We start from the raw sequence: 9177 nt of genomic DNA, 5'->3' as shown, positions 1-9177 counted from the left end.
CTTCCCCCAGACAGCAAGTGTTAGTTGCGCCCATATGTACACCCATTATTTTTTTATCATGGCTACTACTTAAACACTCATCAACCCAGTGCTTATTTACATCGATGTAGGGCAAGTTGTCAATCAGTTGGAACTGGGGGAAATGTTGTAAAGTCCCCATTGGCAGAAAATTAGACTTGCTATATTTGGCGTATACATGCACAGTAAAGTGCAGCAGAGACTTAATGCAATGTATCACAGAATTTTCCGTAATGTTGGTCTGGTTGTAACAAAAATTTGGCCGACTGGTCATTTTCATTTGCCTGTTTACATCAGTTGAGGTGAACATCGGATAACGCGTCCCTTTAACTTAATCCACACAGCACACTGAAGCACAGTTAAAGAAAGAGAATGCAGTTTAATGCACTTAAACATAATTGTGTTTACAAAAGCATGTCCACTGTATCCCCTTCTGCATTAATTTTCAGTACTGAACAGGACGGTACAAGCAAGCGTCAAAAAGAAAAGAGGAAAAATACGCACAAAAAAGATACAATGAAACAACAGAATAGTCAGACTAAGTCAAACCATTTTCCTGCGAAATATCCGCAGCGATAACTTTATTTTTTGACTAAAGGTGACTCTGTTGGAGAGAGTAGAAGCATTGCAATTCCATGACATTTGGTGTAGTTGGTTCATTCGTACTTGTAGTTTACTTGTACAAGAATATTTGTTAACACACACAAACATATTTACTTGCAGTGCACGATACAGTTGAAATCATGCATACAAAGTACATACAAAATCTTACACCAGTTAATGTCAATTTTGCTTTGAGAATTGAAATGCCCAGTCTGGAGTATACCCTTGTGCACATCTTTTATCGACTAGACCACAAAATTTTGGGGAGAAAATGACACCAGATTTGCATGTTTATATATTCAAATGAAGCAGTTGTTTGAGTTGGACACAGGTATCACCTGTACATCACGAGATATTTTCTTTTGCACATCAAACATGCAATCAAATTATGAATGAAATGTAAGTTGATTTGAAATTCTACATAATGCACACAAACCAGCAGTTCAATTTTGACAGCTGAAGCTAAGAGAAACATGTTTGGACATCCATAAATAATACAGTTGTACTGCTGTAACAGTACTACTACAGTGCTCCTACAGATGACCCCATAATGAGATACCAATAGCTGGGACCTCAAGAATTGTCCCCACTTTAACATAATCTCTTTCACACGGACCAAGTTAATAAGGGAAGTAATGAGATTTTTACCAGAAAAATCTTCATGAATGAAATCTTGTATCCATGTTTGAGGTAGCTGTCACATGAACTCAGACCTTGAATTTTGTTTCATTTAAAATGGCTATAAAAGTGATAGCCTGTGAGTGGTCTGAACAAGCCTTTGATAAGAAATACTGATGCATAATAAGCCTGGTCAAATATATTAAGAAGATAGCAGAAAAAACACAACCCCAAACAACCCCCCCCCCCAAAAAAAAAGCCTCAGATAAGTCGATATTTCATTGAAGTTGTACACATCACAAGGACAGACGAGCCTTTAATCAATCAAGTAAACTTTGTGTGTGATGAATCCATGAAGCCTTTAAGCAAAGGGGACAAAAATCTATCCATATTATTATTTTTTTCAATGAATGACTTTCTTTTTTAAAGACGTAGGCAAACACAAAATCAAACTGTTTGTACTGTGGAATCTTTCATAATGCTTTGACTCTGCAAAAACCCCATCTCCATCTTCATTCAGGTCTACCAGCTCATGTTTGACTTCAGTATCACGTTTTTTAACAACAAAAAAGAAAGAAAGGAAACCAAATGACCTTCAAAATCTGACAAACAATTCACACACAGGTATTACCTAACACCAGATCACAGCACACGTGTAACCAACAAATATTTCTGTTTGCAAAAGAACAATGGTTTGTATCAATCGTGGACAAAAGCTTACTGTACGCAAAGACTGCATTACACCAGATGCTATTTTGCTGTATTCTCACACAGCTAGGTCTTATTGGATCACAGTGAAGTGAAGCAGAGTGACTTACATCAAAGTGATCTTGGTGAATTGTTTGCAAAAACATAATTTTTAGTCGCAGGTGGAACAGGAAGAATGGCACAGTAGGCCCTACATAACTGTGACATCCATAACTTTTTTTTTTAGGTATCAAGTTTTTTGTGCAAACATAGGCTGCGTTTATCTAACTTGAGAGAGAGAATCTAATCACATTTCAAAACGCGTTTGGAACGGTGCTTGCAAACGTGGTTTGAAACGCGATTCTCGGGTTGCCGCGTTTATCTAACCATCATACAATCGCGATTCGAGTGGTGTCACTGCGCAGCTGCTTTGCGCCATTTGACCCGGGAAGTAAAGGTCAACTGCATACCACCAAACATGCCTCCTCAGTCACACACAAATAATGGGTAGAGAGCACAACCGGAAACAGCTGGGATTTGGCCTTGAGATTTAAACGCGTCTCAAAACGGCATTGCGTTTATCTACTCACAGAACGGTGATCGTGGTCTCAAACATGTTTCAAAACGCCCTTTGAAAGGCATTTCAAAACGGCATTTCTAAACGCGTTTGAAAACACGGTTGCGTTTATCTAACCCCTGAAAATGCCTCAAACGCGTTTAGGATCGTGTTTCTGCCTCAGAAAGTTTTTAGATAAATGCAGCCATAATAATCACAAAATCTTGTAAGGGTATTATTCTCTGAATATTCATGGAAGAGGTGTGAGAACATAACATTATAATATGACATCTCATGGATTTTAATTTTACTGAAATTATAGATTTAGCAATGAGTGTTACTCAAAATGCAAGTGTTGCGCAAACAAAAATTCTTGACAAGTGACATCAAAGTCATAAGACTACAAAATGTAAGTTGGATACTTCCGGGGAAACAAAAACAAAGCATAATGTTATTGTAGATAACTCAAAACACAGACACATACACAGCAGGTCACACCTTCTGAATATTTGGACCGCAGCACCTAAAAGGGATGGTATAATTTTGGTTGAGATCTTTAGGGGGTTTAGGGGGATTCAAAATCAAATTTGAACTTTTAGTTAGATAATTAGAAACCACATGAATTATTAAACAGCATACAATTCTAGGAGGTAATCAAAGTTTACTTGATGAAGATCAGGTCTGAAATGGTTGAGATCACCAAAAGCAAAGTACATGTACACCTTTCACATGCTTATAAACGGTGGGTCCCATCTCTTTCACATAAATCAGGAACACTTTGTTTTCAGATATCTCGGCCATTTCAATACTAATTTTCATCATATAAACTTAGAATTCCTGTTAGAACTGTATGCTCTTTCATATTTTATAAGAGATTTCTCATTATCTCACAAAAAAAAAAAAAAAAAAAAACAACCCTGAAAGCCTGAAGCCCCATCTCAGCCAAAACTACACCCCGTTCCTTAAAATTTCAACATCCTCTTCACTGGTTTGTTTTCACCGATCAGCTCATAACATAATTTCCTTTCGGGGCAAAATTCCTTAGTCTTTCACTGAATCACAACTGTCAAGAAGAACTCTAACTCTCATTTGGTGATTTGATTGGATTCTTGTACATTGTATAATCACTGGAGACAAATTTGCTTCCATAACTTCCCACACACTACCCTACAAAGTGCCAACAAACATACCCACGTCAAGGTACATGTAATGAAGACAAGTTAGTCGCACCTGGCTTTACTTGACCTGCACTGATTACGAAGGGGGAAAAAAAAGTAATTAGTTCTCCCAATCTTTAAACTTGATTTATTAAAATCCATTTTCACTTCTTACTTAAATCAATTTGAAGCTGGTAGATGAGACAATACACATTTCTTCAATATGCACGGAAATGCTGTTGAACAGATACATACAATTTGTCAAGTGTCACTGAACGTACAGCCCAACCTCTCTTATCTAGACATGTCGGGACCAGCGCTCATCCTAACAGGGAATTTGGCCAGATATGACAGAGTCAATGTTTAATACACGCTGCTGCCTACCCAGTGGTAACTCGTACTATATTGCAGGCGGCGTGCACCGAAACTCTTTGCTATCAGCGCAGAATTTGGGGGGTAGTGAATGCCTGAATGCATATTGTTTAGATGAAAATTTGATGTGAATGTATGTTTATTATGTTGGGAATAATATGCTATTCAGATGAGTTTGTGTTGGAATTTTATATGAGTTTGAATTCCTCCTTTTCTCCGTAATTATAGATTGGAAGAAAAAAATCACGGCAAGATTGCGTCCGGATAATGTATGATAGGGAGATCGGGATAAAGGAAGGCCAGATAAGAGAGGTCAGACTATAGGCCTATGGGTAACAGAGTACAATTTGTTTGAAATGGGTTTTTTAAGTATACAATGCAGTATTTCAACAGCTGTATCTGCTATGAAACTCAACAGAGAAAACTCACAGGTTAATTACACTTCACAGATGTGACTTCCAATGTTAAGAGTTTGACCTGGGCCCCCCATTTCTCAAAAAACAAAAACAAAAGCAAAACAAACAAACAAACAAACGTGGTGATGCCAACTCTTGCTGCAATGACAAGTGTCGTGAAGAATCCTGCTCCCTGATTGGCTGTTGCACTATGAGAAGTTGCCATTCTGGTAAGAACTGCTATTAAATACAACAACTTTGATGAAATGGGGCTAAGGACTGGCAGGGTTACAACTTCTACAAACTTTAGGGAACAATTTTGACACCACTGGCGATCATACAGACTGACGATACTTTGGGGGGCCAACGGCATTTAACTCTCCCACTACACCATTTGGAAGATGTCTGCACACAACGTCAATATCACCTGGCAGTTGAGGCCCCACAAAGCTTTTAAAGACTTTAGTCATATTGTTTACCAACTTGAAGCCATTGCAACTATCTGTACAACAAAAATGAATGTACACTTGTACATTGTAGGGCCCTCAAGGATTTTGGCTGCACCTTTACTAGTATGAGTTTCTATAAAAAGTGGAAATTTTCACAGTTGAGTCATTTTTAATGATCGGCCAGATAAGATGAATTTTGCACGTTTATTAATTTTGTGGATGGTCGTGACAATTGAGCGAGCACCTCAATCAGCTAACCGGTACATGAGGCCAATGAGTTGCACTGTACTGTTTACCGACTTGTAGCCTTCACAACTATACAACAACAATAAATATAGGCCCTCAAAGATTTTGGCACACCCATATTACAATCGTGGTTTGAGTTACTGCAGGGAGGTGCGAAAGTGGAAATTTTTCACGCAAGTACAGTCAACCTTGCCTAAGTCGAATCTATCTGGACTGAAAAAATAGTTTTGATTTTGAGAAATTACTACTTATGAGGGGTTAAAATAAACAGAATATAAAGAGGAGAGGACTTGAAAAGACCTTCAACTTGGCGATTATTTGATTTATGCGAGGTCGACTTAAGCAAGGTTGACTGTAATTTTTTCTTAATTTCACAAATGGTCTTTATAATTTAGCAAACACTTCAAACAGCTCACAGATGTATGGGGCTAATGATGAACATCCAGTCAGCCATTCTAGAGAAATCTTTACGAGTACTGTGAGCACTGATGTAAGAAAGCCAGCGGACATTTTTCTCTTTCTCATTCTAAAATTATACACGTAGCTTGGTTGCCGTCACTATGCAGTTAAGTAGGATTCTTTGTACTGCCATGCTTTGATTACAGCATGATCAACATTTCAAATACGTCATAATTTGAGACAGGAAATTCATCAAAGCGCTTTCCATTACTGCACCGTGTTGTGTTTCCCACTCATCTGCAAAGATTCAATTAAAAGTATGCATATATAACAAAATAGAATACTAATAACAAACGTAATACAGTCCATCAACCACCCTGTTTACACTGCGATGATGGATATTAACTTTCTGTAATCTATTATACAATTGTACAAGTACCCATCTACACAAACATGGATGAATTTCCAGCAACCATGTCTAATGTAGTTTTATTATTTTGTCTTTTCTGTTTGTTGGGGTTTTTTTTACTGACCAGAGGGAATTACAATCATGGAAGATAGCGTGTAGATAATGAACATTATGGCCAAAATTCACAAAAGTAATTTTGATTTGCCCATGGATTTCTGTAGTTTTCGACTGCATAATTGCATATCAACATCGCAACAAACTTCAAATTAAGAGCACGTGCTGACATATATGCACATGAAAAGTACAATGTGTGCATATTTTGCCATTTTTTATTTTGTGAAGTCTGCTTAACCCATGGATTTGACTTAAACCACCTTTGTGAATTTAGGTTAATGACAGTTTGAAACATTAAAAGCACAGAACTTTTTCACTTCTTTTACAGTCATATGTACAAAATATTCACACATTTGGTAGGCTAGCTACTTTGATTATTCACACTTATTTTACACCATGTACATTGTACAACATGAAAATTCTATCTTGCAAGGGTTTTTCACATCTTATGTTCCTTTCTCATAATTCCACATAATCAGTACAAGAGTTAGCCAATGATTTTTTTTTTTGTACACACTATAAAAATAAGTTAAAAGTGTTTGTACATTACCCGCATTTAGATTGGCTCTGAAAAGTAGTTTACACTTTGATATTACAAAATTAGGGAATGAGCAGTACATAAGCAAACAAGCTATTAATGATTTCACTTCGAAACAGAGAGTGTGTCTGAATATTGGTCATAGTTTAAATTTCCTTAGGAGATCTACAGTCCGTCATCAGCACATAATTTAAGAGTAATGACCTAATCATAATTTGTGTTGGTGCTCCAACAAAGATAGAGTCTATGTGTGTCCAATAACTGATGATACATCTACAACATTAATAAAAGAATATCAGAATTCTGTAAAATTAATAACATGTCAAACTACACACATTTATATTCATGAAATGCTGATGAAAACACTGAAAATTGAAATTGAGAATTGAAATTGAAAATTGACACTGAAAATTGTGATAGCTTGGATACTCAAATACATTTCTTTATTTCAAAATCTACACCCGATTTATTCAAAATGATGGCAGAACACAGAATTATACAAGAAATTTTGTCTTCAGGGTCAGATATCAGTGACATCAATGTCTAAATCACTATCGCCATTCGTGTCTCGCTTCTGAGGAGATTCCTTCGAATCACTCTTCGCTTGAGCCCTACTCTTTTTCTTCTCCGCAACGTCCCCATTGAAGGGATTGCGACAACCTTTGCACTTGCATTTGCCGCAGCCTTTTTCCTCCATGAAGCATGGACAGCGATTTCCACAGCAGGTGTTCAACCCGGGGTGTCGGTTCCACGTCCCGCAGCGACATCCCGAAATGGGCGGGAGGGATTTGCCAGCTTTCAGCAACTTTGCTCGGTGGCCAGATATCACCAGGGACAATTTCTTCGGCGTGTCAGGTCCTAACTCAGACTCTGTTGGGCTCAGATCCCCGTTGGTCAACTTCTCCTTTGTGCTTGGCTCTTCCAGTGGCTCCTCCTCCTTTGAAACCTCCTTCAGTTCCTCCTTGTGTTCCTTCTCTTTAGCAATCTCCTTTGCGCTAGAGATTTGCTTGTCTTTCCGCGACTCATCTTTGCGACTTTTGTGCCTCCTCTTCTTCCTTTCGCTGCTGCTACGGCTGCTGCGGCTGCGGCTACCCGAACCATGCCTCGATTTCTCTCCGTCAAGCTTTCGCTGCTTGTCCTTGTCGCGCTTCTTTTTCTTCTTCTTTGCTTTGCTTTTGTGGTCTCCACCGTGGTGTTTCCTTTTAAGCTTCACTCTGGAACTGTCCGAGCCCGAAACTGATGTACTGCAGAAGGAATGATGATTATCACCAGTATCCTGATGATCTGAGCTATCAAGCCCATTGCTAAGGCCATCAAGTCGCGTGGGTGATCCCACTTCCGGGTTACCCGATCCGCTGGCGCCCGACGGTGCTGGGGATCCCCCTTCCCCCAGGCCAGTGGAATCACTATCCCGCTGGCGCTGGCGTTGCCCACGACGGCGGCGCGGTGACTTTGAATTGTTGGCTCGCGTCTTATCGTGTGAATTCGCCTTAGCCAGTATATCGAGGATATTGAGGGTTTTATCGGTGCCCATCACGTTCGCGCTCTCGTGCGTGGCGTTGATCGCCATTCCCTCCTGAAGAATGGTCAGAGTGCTGTTGGATTCACCGTTCGCACCGACGAGGCTGCGTGCGATGGGTGTGGCAGCGATGTATTCGCATAACTTTTTGTAGCAGGAGAGTAGTATCCTGAGCTGCAAAACGTCAGCGAATTTCGCGTAGTCCTTGCACCAGCTACAAGATGGTTTAAGGAGCATTTTACCCCCAACACAAGTCCGACAAACGAAATGCTGACAGTTGGAATCCGTCGGTCCCTGAGGGTCGTCGAGAAGAGCTCCACACACACAGCATGACAAAGACTGGCGTAGATAGGGCAACAAGCGATAAAGATCTGCCCAAGATTCACAGTTTTCAAAGTCTGCCTGCAAAATGTATCGGCACGTTGATACATAAAGTGTGGTTGCATTCATATCTATTGTGAATGTGTCCGAAAATAAGTCGGTAAATTATTATAGTTCCGTTTTTTTTTTCTGCAAATCCCGCCAGATCACGACCTCAGCTGAAGCGACGCATACCAGAAAAAGCTGTAAATCGATGTTTACCGGTGCTATTGACGTCACTTATTTGAACTTTGACATGCTGACCTTTTTCAAATGATCATTTCATCGAATGATTCAGACTATACTTTTGGGATTTCATTAAATACTAGCCAAAAATTGTAAATACATTTCTATCGCAGTTTATAACCTTGAAGAAAAACAAAATATACAACGAAAAAAAAAAAGTAGAGAAGATGCAATGATGGCTGGTGCCCCGGAAGTAAAAGTCTAAGGATCCGGGCTAACTCGGCCCACGGGACAACTCGTCCCACCCGTCGAGGGTGGGCCGAGTTGTCCCACCCGTTGGTATCGATAGTGATCGTGAGCGCTTGTCTGTGTTTGAGGTTATTTTGTCTTTGTGACGTCTTTTTTAACCGTAACTTTCATGGAATTGTGCTCAGTGGTTTCTGTAAAGAATATTTGCCAACTTTTGGGGGATACAACGACGTAAAAATGAAATTTCAGACGTTTTTATCGCGGTTCGCGATCCCCATAGGTTCACGTTCATTTCGCGCGGT

At 39.5% G+C, this 9177-nt stretch overlaps 1 protein-coding gene across 1 annotated transcript; it reads right to left on the bottom strand.

Annotated features, from left to right (window-relative positions):
* Window positions 1–6834: 6834 nt before the first annotated feature.
* LOC140244582 (uncharacterized) lies at window positions 6835–8600 on the bottom strand. The gene has a single exon (XM_072324207.1). The coding sequence runs from the start codon at window positions 8528–8530 to the stop codon at window positions 7082–7084; it is 1449 nt and encodes a 482-aa protein (XP_072180308.1). The 5' UTR covers window positions 8531–8600; the 3' UTR covers window positions 6835–7081.
* Window positions 8601–9177: the final 577 nt, after the last annotated feature.

This window comes from Diadema setosum, chromosome 21 (genome assembly GCF_964275005.1).
Source record: "Diadema setosum chromosome 21, eeDiaSeto1, whole genome shotgun sequence".
Taxonomy (NCBI): domain Eukaryota; kingdom Metazoa; phylum Echinodermata; class Echinoidea; order Diadematoida; family Diadematidae; genus Diadema; species Diadema setosum.
This window is presented reverse-complemented; position numbering and strand designations above follow the sequence as displayed.